The sequence below is a fragment of the Boleophthalmus pectinirostris genome, unplaced genomic scaffold (genome assembly GCF_026225935.1).
Source record: "Boleophthalmus pectinirostris isolate CB_2022bp ecotype Guang Dong unplaced genomic scaffold, ASM2622593v1 HiC_scaffold_23, whole genome shotgun sequence".
NCBI classification, from domain to species: domain Eukaryota; kingdom Metazoa; phylum Chordata; class Actinopteri; order Gobiiformes; family Gobiidae; genus Boleophthalmus; species Boleophthalmus pectinirostris.
In genome coordinates, this window is record NW_026571207.1 from 9,206,798 (window position 1) to 9,223,672 (window position 16,875).

Sequence of the window (16,875 nt, forward strand, 5' to 3'; positions counted from 1 at the left end):
CAGGGAGCAACGTGACAGTTGCTGATTCTGACTGCTGTTAGAATTCTACCAAACGGAGTCTCTTTGGCAGAAAGTGCACCTCGTATTGTTACCTTTTGCCAATTTCACTTTGGCGAAGAAAATGGATGTTATTGGCGCAGTCAGCCAGTTCTGGATACTGCTCAATAGAGAGCACATAATAGCCGTCATAGCCTAGCACCTTTCCGCCGCTCAGAAGCTGCCTCTTCTCCCCCTCTGTCCAGGGCCTCACACCCTCCTCCCCGTCTCTGACCCTCTGCTGTTCTCTGGCCCAGGCCCCAGCCAGAGCACGCTGCCGGGCCAGCTCCACCACCCGTGCCTTCTCCTCGTCCACCGTGGAGCCGTAGCGGATGTGCAGAGCCAAGGCGCCCGCTCGGATCTCCACGTCTGCGAAGCGGCGCGTCCTACTGTCCATGACTGTGGTGGACTGGGAGACAGTCACATTGATGCCATTGTCCAGCGTTTTGTGTCCGCTGGTGAGGTGCAGCGCCGCCAGGTCTGAGTCGGGAAGACCCGGCTTCACAAAGTAGTGTGTGTCCCTGCCCTCTATAGTGAAGTGCAGGTGCTCCAAATAAAAGGCATTGTTGAGGATGGTGGCCACCTTCACACAGTCCTCACTGGCCACGTTGAGTGAGTGAGTGTGGACGCTGCCTTTGTAGATGGCAAACATCACGGCCCTTCCAATGGGAGACAAAGCGGCAGAAAACCACAGCCAGGACTTCTCACCTCTGCGCCCTCGACTCAGATGGACCTCTGGCAGCCGCTCAAAAGACAGGAGCGAGTGTGCTTGTCTGGTTACTTCCTGCTGGACCCCAGAGATGGACTGTAGGAAAAGTGCAATGAAACGTTAACATCTGAACATGGCACAGCTCGACTCTCCAGGCCACTTAGAAGCAGCCGCTGCTCTGCTTCACAGACTCTCTGCCCTCAGATAATCGTGTTTTCAAGCCAAAAGTACAGAAATCCTTTTGACATTTTTAGCAATACTTCTTGTGTTAATGCCTCCATCTGAAAAAGCCCAACGTTTATAGCTTCAAAGGCTCTTTTTTAACATTGGCAGCATATCATAATACAATGTTATCTGCAGAGGGCGTTGAACTGTTGGCTTGAACAACAAGGCACAGAAATGTTATGCAACTTCTTATACAAATCCAGCCCAATTAAAATGCATTTTATCAAAGGCATAGCAGTCCAATTAAACAAGCGGCTTTAAAGTACTTGCAAGAACTTTATCTGAACTTTTCTCTACCAAACCATATTTCATGTCAAATTCTGCATGAATACAACAAATAATAGTATACAAACCGGCAGGTCGTCCCAAAGCTGGCTCTTGATCAGTTCATAAGATGCTGTGCCGATATCAAACTTGGGGACCGGGAACCCAGGAATAGTGTTGTGAAGATGAAAGCCGAAAGTCACAAGCCAGCTGTTGACATCTATAGGGAAAGAAGTATGTATTTAACAAAAGTGACACATCTCAATCATAAAACAACACTTGCTAGTACCAGGTTACTATGTACATTATGCATACAGTAGCAATAGAATAAAGTATTGTCAAAAATGGTTAATGCTAAGTCCAGTTGTGTATTCTGTAACGCTATTTTGAATTATTATTATTATTTATCTAAGCAATTTTACACAACTTAATCGAAGCATGTTTGAGCAGTATGTCTTACCCGCCACATATTCTCTGACTTCATGGACTTTACTGATGGGGTTGTTATTTCTGAACATGTACAAGTTAAAAGGAGCCGGCTCTTTGCCAATTCTCTTCCATGTGGAGATGTCTGGGGCGGTCCACCTGCCAGACATGATATCATAATCCCTCTCTCCGAAGTGCAGCAGCTTGGTCAGCGGATCATAGAGGCCTCCGTGAAAGCCCAACACCAGCTGGAAGTCTGGATTGGAGTCAAAGTAGATCTCTCCGTACGCCGTGTACTGGAGTTGTTTGACCAGCAGGCCGTTACTGGTGAACACAGCCAGCGGAGTGCCCGTGTTGTCACAGGCGATGTAGAACTCCTCCCCGCTGCTTATCTCCATGGCAAACAGATGCCCTTGAAGGTCGTAGTAGAAGGACGTGATCTCGGAGCTGGAGTGGTTGTAGACGTGCGTTATCCGTGCGGGGTAGCTCAGATCTGCGTAGAAGTACTGCAGATGTTGACCTAAACTAGATTTGGTGGAGACTCTGCGCCCCAGTCCGTCGTAGCGATACTGAATGGTCCATCCCGTGCTCTTGCTGTACACCCTTACCAGGAGTCCTTTGGAGTTGTACTCAAAGATTTCGGCCCCCCTTTGCCGCAGGTAACCGTCCTCGTCCATTCGGTACTGGACGTCTCCCAGGCGAGTGATGCGGTCGCGTAAGTCGTATCTCAGAGGGAGGAGACGGGCGCTCGTCCCGGTGTTGAGCAGGTGCAGGTTTCCGTTGAGGTCGTACGTGTAACGCCACATGACCTTTTCGTTCAGGTACACGGTCATAAGCTGCCCGTCCACATCGTACTCGTAACTGTATTTAGTAGTGTTTGCAAAAGGCCCGATCTTGAGCTCCCGTTTGGTGAGCCTCCCCACGTCATCGTACTGAAACGTGATCCAGTACATCAACGAGCGGAAGATCTCATACTGGATTTCTTTGATTCTTCCATGTGCGTCAAAGTGCTTAGTGTACGTCATGACCGCTGTGGAGATGATTTGATTTATGTCGTAATATATGACTCCAAACTTGCCAAACTGTTCAATCTTTCCTGAGATATCATCAAACTGATAGAGGTCAATGGGTAACGGCGTTTCATTGATGACCCCTTGCACGCTGGTGACGCGCAAGTTGCTGTCGTAGGTGTAGTCGAAGCGTGCGTTGACCATTCCATCCTCGCTAAACCTAAATATCTGCCGGTCTATCAGAGGCCCTATTTGTCTGTAACGTATGGAGCAGATGAAGCCTTCGTTTTGGAGGTTTACAGTTTTGAGCACGCCCGCCGTTTCATCGTAGGTGAAGCTAACCCTGGTGCTGTCGTACAAGACCTCCGACAGTTTGTTCTGCCGGCGATAGTTGTACAGCACCCTGCGGCCGGTGCCAAAATGCGCCACCCTGAGGAGGAGGCCATCTTCCGTGTAGTCCACTGCCACCGACGCGTTGCTCTCCGGGGGGGTGGTAGAGGTTTCGGTAGTAGCCCACGGAGCGGATGGTCTGCATGGTGTAGCGAGCGACACTGGGCATGGTCACAGCGGAGAGGCGGTCCAGCGAGTCGAAGTCAAATATGTACTGGCGCTGACTGTGGAGGAGCAGAACCATGGACTGTGGGGAGAAAGAGCAAAGTGGCAAGTGTTTGTTGGGGTTGCGTAATATTTATGCATAATATATACGTGTAAGGCCTGGTGTGGTGAATAGGAATTTCCTGTTTGAGAAAGGGAGAAGCAGACGGTATGAAAAATGCAGCAGCTATATCACTCTAGTGCGGCAGATAGTTGCTTTGCCGAAGGTCTCAGAGCAGATGCTAATGTACAGATAGACAAAATGATAAGAGCATTATTATATTTTAATCTGTTCAGGAGTATGCTGTTGTGCCAGAGTGCTGTTTAAGTGTATACAGCTTTTCATCTTATCCCCTAAAACTCTTGGTTAGGTGAGATAGGCCTGCAGTGTTTTCTATTGCAATGGGAGGAAAGTAAAAGGATTGTTGTTAAAATGCTTATTTTGTGTTGTGATGTAGAGGTCTACGCGGGACAGAATTTTCAGTCCCGCTCCCACCCGCGCCCACAAAGAATTATAATTTTCATTCCCACCCCGCCCACAAATCCCGCAAGATGGGGACGTTCGCTTTCTTAAGCTCTAGCAAACACGGAGAAGCGGAAATGAACTGTCTAAAATGTGCACATCCGCAAGTTCAGGCTGCTTGAAATGTTTTTATTAATGCCAAATAAAATATCCAGCACAAATGATGTATGACAGACTTACATTCATCATTTGTATATTTTACTTTACACTCATATTTAGTTTGTGGGACTGCAGTTTATCCCACATTGTGCAGTCCCACTCCCGCCCGAGTCTGCAATAAGCTTTCAAAATGTGTTTCACGCCGCAGTGTTTTGCGTTGGGTCCCATGGGTGCAAGGCTCTAATGTGATGTGGCAGGATAAACCATGTCACTAATATAACTTTTCTTTTAAATAAAGAAGAAACTTGCTGCTGCTCCCATGTGAGAAATATGAACATCACTGTTAGTGACATTTTGAGGACTTCTCACATTAAATATTTGTTTTAAATTGTTTTTAATTGTTTCACATGTTTTCATCATTTCAAAATCTATGGATAAGTGGATGAATATTGATTTATATTATAGTCCACCCCGCCCTAGCCTAGACACATCATTTTATTTATTTTCTTCACACAGACGAGCTAGTGCTACGCTTGTATTTTCCGACGTGTTTGTACATAACTGGATGCTTATTCTAAATTCCATTCGCCTTCAGGGAATGGCTTTAATTAATTTACATAGCGCACAGTCTGGAGTGGTGTCAGCCTGGCTAAAGTTCCCCACCCTTTCTGTCGGAGTGTCAGGCCCAGTCATGCGTGGCTGCTCTGAGCTTCCCTGCGCTCCCTGGGCTCCTTGTGTTCCTTATGTCAGAGTGTTGACATGGCCTCTGCAGGTCACGCAATCAAAGGCATAGGCCGGGAGTGGCAGCACAATCTCTGCATGATGCTACAGCCTTCATCTGGCTCCACTCCCCACTCTGCGCCGGAACGGAGCGAGGGGTCAAGTATAAACCGTAGAGGCACGGCGATGTAATAGACTACAAATGCAGGTAGGTGGGCGATAAAGAAGACATTTTGTGTGGATTTTGTTTTGACACCAGCGGTAATGTTACCAAAAGGTCACTTCTATGAGATGTGGGCAATGTATATAGTGTACAAGATAATACAAGATTAGTGAAAAAGAAGAAAAATATGTCAAAAGGCTGCACAAAAGAAAGGGAAACTCACAGTGTTCTCTTTCAAACCAGGATATAAGATTATATTAATGCACTTTTGGTTTTCATTTTAACGCTTATTCATTTTTTGTACATTCATTGAACCGTAACCAAGAAATGTACAGCCTCGTATTGCAAAAATATGATCTAATTATGACTATCGGTAGAATATAAATATATATTGCCCACCCCTATTTCAAAGTGAAACTATAATCGTTAGTGTTTTTAATGTTTTGTCTTCCACTTTAATATAACTTGGCTGAGTTTGTATGGCCTTGTCCCTGCTGAGCTCATCTAATTTAATATTGTGTTCAACTGTGGACACTTACTACAGCTGTTGATGTAGAACAAGTCTTATCATTTTATAACCAAAGTCTGTAAAACCCTGATCATAAAAAGTTTATTTGCTCTGGGTATACACTGCAATACTGTATCACTGCTGTCTGCCAGAAATACAAGTGGAAAGCTAAGCATACATCTAGCTACATTCAGTTTCTAGTAATACTGATCCTTTATTGAGATTCTTGTTTTTTGTGGGATATCTCAGTCTCCTGCATTTACGCTTATTCTTCGACACTACAACAATCCAAATGATCAAGATGATAAATGTCCCTTTGTTGTCTTCCACTTATTCTGTTTGAATGCTACGAGGAGTCTGACCTTGCTGAATTTCCACCCTTCACTAACCACTGAACGTATCTGATGGATTTTAAGGTTTTTATACTTTTTATGTCACCTCTGAGACACGTTTTGGCTACAGGAAATTCCCATCACACACGCAGCTATTAATGAATATTTTGAGGCTTGGGAAACTGAAAAGCTTTAGTGACATTCTGGCAACTTTACAAAACAGATTCACCATTTGATCTCACTGTTCTACATTTTTAATATGAACTTATTAATAGTAACTTATAATTTTCATTTATTGAGAGCATTCTTGTTACCGTATTTTCCGGGCTATTGGGCGCGCTCTTAAGCCTTCAACTCCATCAAAAAACGACTGCGCGTCCCGCAATCCAGAGCAACCTATACATGAATCCACTCAGGTGTCACAGCACGACTTCAGTGAACTACAAAGCCGCACACAAACACGCACGGAGCAAACAGCGACCGGGCAGCAAAAAACACTCGCAGCTACACTCATCACTCCACGCCGATGAAGAATGGAACGGAGGAACGAACTGAAAAAGCGAGTGCAATGTGCCACTTCTAGACACAAATGAACAACTGAGTCACTGCAAACACGCCGACAATCCAGCGGTCCCAGACAGCACCCTCCCTACACGCCACAATTGAACAAAGCCCAGAGTCACCGTGAACGCGACCAACAAATTCCCACTGAGCCATCGAACTGTTGTGTTTCATTTAAAGTCCGGTGTTTTTTATTTGTGAAAAAAGTTCGACAATAGACCATTCTATGACGAGTGCATCTTATAATCCAGAGCGCCTAATAGTGTGGAAAATACGGTATATTTGACTATATATAGAGCTCTCAATCACCTCTCATATAAATACAATCTCCCCACCACTTTCTGCCATTTCAGCTACAGTCTCAAAAACCTCTGCTCTATCTGCCCTACAGCAGCAGAATCATCAGCCTCCCCAGAATGTTCTCTTCTTCACCACCTCCAGAGTCTAAGCCACAGAGGACGTTTTCCATCATACTCTCCGTTCTTCTCCTCACTGATATCTCCATCTGCTGGGGTCAAAGCTCCAAAGTTTTTACATTTAACAAGCTACAAATTTCAACTAACTAATCTGTCTCCAAAATTCCGCTGCAGAAATAATTTTGAAAACAATAACACTGAAAGGTGTACTAGGAGGCTTTTCTATTGGGCGTTCGGCACTTGCTTGTCCCCATGGAGGTGTAATGTCTTTGACTGACATGTTCCACAGTCTGGCATTTAATGTCTACATTAAATTACAGACATATTTATTGCTTAATTCTTTAGTCGTCTTTCCACACACCAGACCTTTAACTCGGGCCGCTGGCGTCACTTGATTATCTTCAAGGTGATAGATACGATTAATGCTAAGGCTGTAATTGGCTGCAATTGAATTTTGATTGCAATTTCGATTTGTGTGTCAAACGATCTCCAAACTGTTGAAACGATTTAGCTTTATTTTGGGATATTTTTTGATATGATCATTTTTTAAATGTAGAGATTGCAGAACAGCTGGATATAGAGTTTATTTTGGATACATTTATGGTTTTCTGTGCCTTATTTCAAAGTATATTTTATTCATTTTATGTTTTATACATCACAAAACTGCTCTAAGGTTCATATTTGTAGCCTATATTAATTTTCAGTTCAAAAGTTTTCCGTCAATTATCAGTAACAAAATGTTTTGGGTTTTCATGAGAGAGTGAAACGCTGAATAGATGCATCATGTAGTTAAAAAAACAATCATTTGAATAATTGTGATTTCAGTATTGGCCAAAATAATCTTGATAATGATCTTTTAATAATCGAGCAGCGTTAATTAATGCCATACTGTGGAACATCCCAGGCAAGCAATCACATCTCCATAGAGAAGCTACATAGTGCACATATTAGTCAGTATCTGCATTCAAGTCTTGGATATGTTAACTATTTGACCCAACATATATGAATATTTAATTTACTGAACCAGAAGTAGCGTATAATAATTATTGTGGCCTATTTTTCCCTGTTTTATCATATTGAATTACAGAACTTGCCAGACATGTCACTTAAAATGCCCTTCAGATTCACATGGTTTATGGCCTTTTCTGACTGCGTTTCCTTGTCACCTGCTCGAGGTAGGTGTAGCTCCAGATTTTTCCGTCGGCGAACACTCGTGACACCAGGCGACCCAGCGTGTCGTACTCCAGCCTCTCGGTGGTAGGGCCCCTCTGCAGAGCGCTGATCTGCCCTGTGCTGGTGCGGCTCACGTTCACCGGTAGGAGCTTACTGCTGGGCACCCACAGCACCGGATGCCCCGCCGTGTCGTAGATGATCTTCAGGAGGAACTTTCGGTGGTCGTCGTAAATCTTCTCCGTCCTCAGGGTGCGGTCGTAATCTACTGACAGGATGTTGCGCCCGTTCACCTGGTGACAAGGAAAAGGGAAATGCCTTATTTAACAAGTTTGATATCTGTTTTTGTTGAAATAAATGGATTACATGGCGGTATTTTCCAGTTTTGTGCTAAACCAGGACTAAAACCAGGACTAAACCAGGACTAAAACCAGGACTAAAACCAGGACTAATCCAGAACTAAACCAGTTCTAAACCAGGACTAAACCAGGACTAAACCAGGACTAAAACCAGGACTAAAACCAGGACTAAAACCAGGACTAAAACCAGGACTAAAACCAGGACTAAAACCAGGACTAAAACCAGGACTAAACCAGGACTAAAACCAGGACTAAAACCAGGACTAAAACCAGGACTAAACCAGGACTAAAACCAGGACTAAAACCAGGACTAAAACCAGGACTAAAACCAGGACTAAACCAGGACTAAACCAGGACTAAAACCAGGACTAAAACCAGGACTAAAACCAGGACTAAAACCAGGACTAAAACCAGGACTAAAACCAGGACTAAAACAGGACTAAAACCAGGACTAATCCAGAACTAAACCAGTTTTAAACCAGGACTAATCCAGGACTAAAACCAGGACTAAATCCAGGACTAAAACCAGGTCTAAACCAGGTCTAAACCAGATCTAAACCAGATCTAAACCAGGACTAAACCCAGGACTAAACCAGAACTAAAACCAGGACTAAAACCAGGACTAAAACAGGACTAAACCAGGACTTTAAAACCAGGACTAAAACCAGGACTAAAACCAGGACTAAAACCAGGACTAAACCAGGACTAAAACCAGGACTAAAACCAGGACTAATTCCACGAAACAATTAATAAGAACTAACCAATCTAAGCAGGACTTAATCAGTAAGTTTTTTTACCTGACCCAATGGGACACCACTTGAGGTTAAAATCTTTATTCATCATCATTAACTCTAAAGCGTGCAGCTGAACATTACTACTGTCCACATGACCAAATTGGTATCAGCGTACAGGAAGCACACTCACACAAAACACAGGAGCACTGAACTGTGAGGCAAAACAGTTAATGGCAAAAATTCATACACATAATACATAATTGTGAAATTTGCCTAGTCCAGTTACATAATAAGATACTATAACTCAGGAATGTAAGATGTTTGTACGTAGAGACTTAAGACCAATGTGTGTCTGTTAAGTCTGAGCTCTAGTGGCCAAAATCGCTTTTATTCTTTCCAGCGACACAGAGTTAAATTTAACTCAGGCACTAATAGTCCAAGGACCCTAAATGGAAACACAAGGTGGACCTCAAAACAACAGTATAGGTTCGTATTACCCAGGAACGTAAACACAGAAAATACGTTACAATGTGACCTAATGAGTGAGACTAACCAAACCCGGAGGACCTCAAAAGAGACCACATGAAACTAGTGTTAGGAAGTGGACTGTTAAACAAATTTTCCAGGAACTAAAAATGGATACCCAAGTTTCTAAATTCGCAGGTTTTTAGGGAGACTCGCAAAGGTAACTAGTAGGACTATACCAGGATCCTCGTAGATTTACCAGTTTAGACCATATTGCAAGCCACAAAACCAACTGGTGTGGACCATATAATAACCAAGAGATTCCTAAAAACCACTAGGATACCTATTAATTATAAACACATGGATATTCTTGAAAATGATACACCGGGAACTTTTTTAGAGCCAGGAAACTTAAGAATAACCGAGACGAACTGGAGCATATTTCTTAGCGTAACCTTCCCATTAACCGTAGCCGAAGGACATAGATGAGACCTTCAACCCAGCGAGCGTAACATGCCCAGAAAGCGATAAACCTAGACGTGGTCTTAAGGCCATAAACTTGAACAATTAATGCAACCCAAGAGGACCATCACGACAAACCATGAACAAGAGTCCGAGAGGAACCTACCACCGATTTGCGCCGGTCTAAACCAGAGTATCATGACAACAACGCAGAGTCAATAAAACGACAGGACGTTCAACACAGCTCCACCCAGGACTAAACCAGAGGTTAAAACTAGAACAAAGCCAGCAGCACACTAGGAGAACCAACTTCTCAACCCAGGTTGTAGAGAAACCGACCAGGGACGCCTCCATAAAAAGCAAATGCCTGATGACACACGTGAGAGCGGATTTGTGCCCTGACAACCAGGTCATCTGGTACGTGGTGCTAGACATAAAGGTGATTAAACCACCGGAGGTGCTTGGAAGAAGCCTCAGTGCGAACGATGCGCGAGCAGTGCGGCAGTGGTGAGTGGTTAAATGCACTCAAGCACTTTTCTCCCTCGTCAGGAAATAACTCTTATTGGGTGTTTATACTTGAGAGGCTCATACCCCAAGACCTCCGGTGGAAAGTAAGAAGAGTGGTCGTGTTTGTACCACTATTTGTTCTTGGAGTGATGTTAGCCCAATGACTAAATAGTACATTACTACTTTTATTGGTCATTAGGTAAACTAATACATAGAGCATTATTTAGGTCACTTGCCTAGAACACAATATTGGGACTACTGGTATATGCAAACACAGACCCAGTAGGGATACAGCAAACAGTTACCTATTCATGGAGATCGTATGGGCAAACTCACCTCAAAATATCATGACCTCATCCATTCATACTGAAAGCATCGATACTCAAAAATTACATATAGAATTTTGGTCTGCGCATTCAGCTAGGTTGTCATTAATCAAAATTCGCCATCACTTTAAAGTATTATAAAAGAGTGTCGAATCATGCATGTTAAGGTGCCTATTAAAAACACGTGTACATTCGATTACTGTACTGGCCTAATTAATTACAGGTCACACATAATTCTAATAGTCACTTTGTATATCAGATTAATCTATCTGGTACTCAACTTAAGTTGCATATTTGGGCGAGTATATTAGATCACACGCTGCTACAATGTATTGGGGTATGAAAATCTTCGAAAGATGCTGATTTTAAGAGAAGGGTGAAATAAAGTAGACATTTGTTATAAGTAAATCCAATTTGTGGTCTCAAACACTCTCTGCCAATAAATAATACAGTAAGTATATGCCCCAATGATTAATATCAATATAAATTTATATTACAAAATGACGGCGAGCAATACGCGTTGATTGTTAAAATATACTCCGGTTACCAATGATCTCCCTGGAGTATAATGTAAAAAAGGGGAAAGCATAATATATAAAACCTAAATTTCTCGATTGTAACATCTCGCTCTATAACTAATTGCCATAGTGATAAAAATATACTTTCAATTTTGGTTTGGCTTCTTCCATACAATTCCGAACTATAGGTATGAGTACAACTCCTATTACCTTTTACATATCATTTTTTTATCTTCTGATGTTTTTAGTTATGATGTTGACTATATGCTAATACTAATTTTTTTTTGGCAATAAATCTCTGGTTCAGATTAGTATGAACACGTGGAATTTATGTATTTAGTCACAAACAAATAAACATGTCTAGTTCCGACATCAGCTGCTTATTGCCTCAGCTCGTGGCCATCCCACTTAATGAGACCCTGGAAAAGGCAACCAGTTTGACGTGAAAAAACCAATCACTCCACTTTTTACGATATTAAGCAATAATGTTACAGAAAGATGAACACCAAGAGTATTGCGCGCCAAACTGTAAAACCAAAGAAAGTTATCTTCCACATACATCTCGGGAGAGTGTATCTCAAGTTATGTCTGTTGTCTGTTATTTATCTATGCCATAGTAAATAAACATAAACATGCGTAAAACAAGATCAAAATAATATTTACTCACCTTTGTACCCGATTCTGGCGATATGGATATCCTTAAACATAGAATAGTAATCTAAAAAGTAGGTTAATAATGCATAAACATTGATAATATGCAAAAAAGAAACTTTATGTTATGAAATTCATACTGGAGTCGTGTATACTATTACTTATTTAATTTTAATAAGCTTTAAAATAAAACCATTTTATTTAGAACATATTCAGACAAAAATTTTGATGCGAAACCTTGCACAAAATTACGTTGATGTCTTTTTCTGGAGTCTAGATGATTCATCTTTTGTATTACTGCATGTATTCAAGGTGAACTTGTATCTTTTTAGACTTAGTACAAGCCTACTTACCTAATTTTTACTTTGTTAAAGTGTATTGAACCATATTACTACCTTACCTTTCTTAATACTGACTTGTATCTTTTTGTTGTGTGAGAGCTAATATAATGAATGATATCCGTTTAGATCGAGTAACTAGACCTCATGTGGGCAGACTTGCCATGAGGATAATCGGGCTATCCACCTTGACATGGGAGCCCCTCTCCCTATGTTAATGACACAAAGACGTCTGCAGTTCGTTGCCGGACACGACTCAAGTGGCGTACATGTGATTTCTCAAGTTAGCGTGCACCTTACTATAGCTAGGTTTACTCCAAGAAGTACATCTGTTATGCTCGTTTAACAAGTATAGTGCCTAAAGGAACTCAAAAATAGTACATTAACAGAAAGATAAAGAATGTGTATAATCTGTTTCCGTGATGTGTGTCTCGGACTGAATGGGCACTTTATCACAAGAACCAACTCATTTCAGTGTAATATAAGTTTACATAATACACAGGTACTTTAATTAAATCCAGACCAGTAAATCAGTGATATTTGCCATGATTGGAAGATTAAATGAATAGATGAATATGGAGAGCAAAAAAATAATCTAAACCAAATAAAATGTGAAGAAAATATCAAATAAATGACTCCTCTAAAATCCGTAGTTCATATGAGCTTTAATGCCGTATAGAAGGTCATGCTGTGGCAGGCTGCTGTAGTGTGACTGGTTTAGTTCTATCTATCTTGTATCACTTACTATCTCAAGAAGTACGTTTCACATGAAATATAACAACTACATCTGTTCTCGAATGGGGGAAAACAGTGGTATCGCTAATTTAATCATGATAATTTAAGACAAGTCACAGTTCAAAACAAGACAAAAAATAGTTTACCTCATGGTGTGTGCTAATTAATATTCTTAACCCATCAGTCATTAAAGGATATTACCTGTATATTTACACCAGGTCCAGGATATTAAACTGTTTTCGTGTGCGCACTGATTTTACTCTCTAGGTTATGTAGTATCTACATCATAGTGCGCTGTGATATATCTCAATCCTCGGTAAAAGATAATGTTGTTTAGCATCGACTTTCGGTCAACAAGCCGTTGGATGTGACATTGTGCTGGCGACCTATTAGATATATGTGTTCTCTACTCTTCATTAGATGATTATGTCTCAACAATTATGACTTTATCAGCATTTTAATACTATCAATCACTGCACACAAGTATGAATATGTCGAAGGAAATTCACTTTGTGAAGCAATGAAAGGAGTGCAAGCATATGAAATTGAGTGCAATATAGATAAAATTAGCAATAAGAGACTGTGCGAGGATAGAGTCTTAGTCAGCCCAGGTTCAGTATTAAGAACCAAGATTAATATATAACAATATTCTACAATTGTGATAGACTTCAAGAGATCTCAGAGCACCCCGCACACACGGGGAGCTAGACCATGTTTATGTTTAGCGATTATCTGTGTCGCGTCATGTTATGGAAAACAACATGGTGTTAGTATAAGTTAGTTCTCAGATTCATTAGTGCAAACTTTAAATTTTAAAGGGTTAAATATGCAGTATTGTTTGGAAATAGTGAGAGGGGCGGGTTAGAAGTTGTATATTTCATTTATCATTATAGTATCTCGTGAATAATGAAACATCACAAACAATATATCGTAGTTATACCTCATTTACTTGTATCTGTGTTCCGTGACTGTAGATGCGCATACTACATAGTGTAGAATATTTCAATATAAGAGCTTCACGTTAATATGCGAGGAATCACAAATAGCACGTCTGGGAAAGCAATCTATGAGTATAACTTTCTGAATTCCTGCAATGTTTGCTGAATTCATTAATATAAGCGCCCCAGAGTTGGCCGATGCGATCCTGACAGTTGGGAGACGATCTGGTGGTCAACGTCTCTGAATCCATCCATTAATGCAGACCACTTGATAATTTTAGACAAGAAGTACTTTAATTGCTCTCACCCTTGGTGGGTGCGATGTACAGTGTTGGTGCAATACTTGACTTCTGTTCTCATGTGGCCTCGCTCTTCTTAGTGAGGATATACACTATGATTGGCCGTATTATGCGCTCAATACGCTCCTCTTGATTATGTGTGTGGCGCGCTAACATCAACATTATCCATGAAGTGTTGTTTTACTCACTTCCTAGCGCGGCCCGGACAGTGCATACGTCTAATATATATCAATATGAAGACTCAATAAGTGCTTCGCGCTCTTGAAATAAATTATAAAGGTCCCGTTCATATATAGTTGTACAATTCACACTGTATACAACATCTAATTATCCTACATATATCTAACCAAAATATTCACAATATTCATACTTATATACAATGATTAACATGAGCACACCTCATATGGTTAATCGATAATCATAAATCTCCCTCTCCAAAATACTCAAAAAACTGACATACAGAATGCGACTGTGGCGCGAATAAACCCAATACTAGCACTCCCTTCTCTGTGTGCTGTCTGCTCACGTCGGGTTGCCTGAGGTCTATAAAACGCGTACCCCTTTAAAATACGGCGGAAATGTGAGTGTTTCAGACGAATCACAAGATTGTCTCATGCTCTTCTATGATTACTTAACCAATAGAGTTTAGGCCATATATGTATCGTAGTGTCAGAGGTACGGAGAAATCACAATATAAGAACAGCATATGAATGTCTCGACATGTGCGCATAACTCTGTTAGACCAACAGAGGCTCTCAACACATACTCATATAAACAACCATGTGGCTGACATGAACTATGATGACCTCATTCCTGAGCGCCAGGGTGCGGCGGCAGAGTTGACAAATAATTGTACTCCTGGTGCAGATGTCTCTGCACTGTTGAATTAAGAGTTGAGATTTAATACGCGGACAAAAATAAAAAATATCCAGTGTCCTAACATTCGATTTTCAGGTGAGAGCTTTTTTCAAGATATAGGGAGCCCACGACGGAACAAGAGCCCACATGCTTTTAAGTGTAATATTTGGACTTTTACATTAAGGCTCTCAATTGTTATCAAACTTGTTCGTCGGAGAAGCATTATTTTCTAAGACTATTAAATCACTCTCAATAGACCAGCTAGAGAAACCACTGAGAAATCGCATTTTTCGAAAATTACAAAGAATTACAGTATATCTAGATAGTCCCTGATTAGGTTGGTAGTACTTGAAAATAGCTAATTACAGGTTTCTCAGGCTATCTCGATAATAGCGACAAGTATGCGCACTTAGTCTAGTATCATACATGCTCTTTTTCTTCACTCATTCATAGCCAATGTTATAACTCATCAAAGTTGCATCTTGTAGATGGGAACAACTGGACCACACACGCCTAACTCAAATCATGATGGTATTATTATTCTATCTATATTTGAACTCATACGCTGGTTCCTCAACAAGAATGCGGCAAATTCATGTGCGGTTGAACGCTTGTAATAATGCTGGTGAGACTGCTCAAAACTCACTTCGTACAATACTTTCTCAAAAGAACGTAAATGATAACATACTATATGATATACTAACTTAATTTCTCCTCTCTTATGTACTCTCGTACTTATCGCGTAGTATCGACGTGCAGAATTCACAAGAGAAATTCAAGCTGTGGCGATGCTTTTGTCTCCTATACCCTAAGATCAAAGCTGTACAAGGTAAACAAAAAATCTTCTCATCTGCTTTGAGACACATTTAAACCCATTCATTGGTGTGATCAGCGTGCGCATTCTAGAATGAATTCATACCCTTGGAAAGAGGCGGTTCGTTGCACGCGAGAATGCGTGCGTGGGAGTGTCCATGTTCTTTCTCTACTTCGCTGATATTTATGGCGGTTATGCAGATGGAAGGTTCTCGTCAGACAGATAAGCCTCACCTCAGGTGAACCATAAGAGGCAAACCAAAACTGTAAAATCTCCACTTTTCGCGTGTGGCATCTACATGTATTGTTACACTAGAGCTTAAAAAAATGTTTAAATATTTGAAAAGATTTTTATAAAAAATTACGCATCCTCTCAAGCTGTCGTCTCCCAAACACACATAAAGCTTCCCGTGCTCGATGGTCTCTGTGATTGTGGCCGGATTCTTAAAGCGCACTACTGATGTCTCTCAGGGTAATGCGAGTGCCTCAGCAACTGTGCTCCAAATCAGCTATTAGTGGTGTCATGAACCTATACTCAATGCTCTCTCGTCGAACAATCGAACGTAGGTCAGCACACGTTGAGAATTGTGTCCAAAGACTTTTGACTTGGTACTGTGGTTAAGTCTGAACTAAACCGTGTGTTCTAGGACCATGTACAAACCAGGATAGGCAAACCCCAAGGTCCACATCAGGACTTACACTTGTGGGTGGGGTTTAACATTGGCAGCGCTCCCTCGGCCAGGATGTTGGCGGCTCTGTTTGGGTGGATCAGGTCTGGGCTATCCCATTACCTGTCTAACCAGGCGAATACCTTATAAATCCAAGCAGGTAGAATGATAAGTATCAAAGTCTTACACTTGAAAAAGCATATGAGCGAGTCGACTTAAGCCATTGCCTATTCCTATGTCTCTTTCACCGGCCTGTGTACTCAGGGTTGGGGAGGAACATAAAGTGTGAGTAAAACAGATAAGCCAATGCCAGTAGTCAAGTACATTATTGCATTTTCTCCCCCGTTGTGCTCAGCTAACGGCAGGAGCTACTTTACTCCTACGTACCTTCCTACATCCTCTCCAGACAATCTTGTCCTCCCACCTTCGTCCGATAGGTATTCTCCTG

General features: G+C 41.5%; 1 protein-coding gene across 1 annotated transcript in view; it reads right to left on the minus strand.

The window, feature by feature from the left end:
- The window catches only part of si:dkey-237h12.3 (teneurin-3), a 338,669-nt gene continuing 321,794 nt past the window's right edge, over positions 1 to 16,875 (minus strand). The window contains 5 exon segments of the mRNA XM_055159618.1: positions 1 to 841; positions 1,324 to 1,454; positions 1,695 to 3,159; positions 3,161 to 3,307; positions 7,753 to 8,049. Of these exon segments, the coding sequence (XP_055015593.1) occupies positions 89 to 841; positions 1,324 to 1,454; positions 1,695 to 3,159; positions 3,161 to 3,307; positions 7,753 to 8,049 (2,793 nt within the window). The 3' untranslated portion in view covers positions 1 to 88.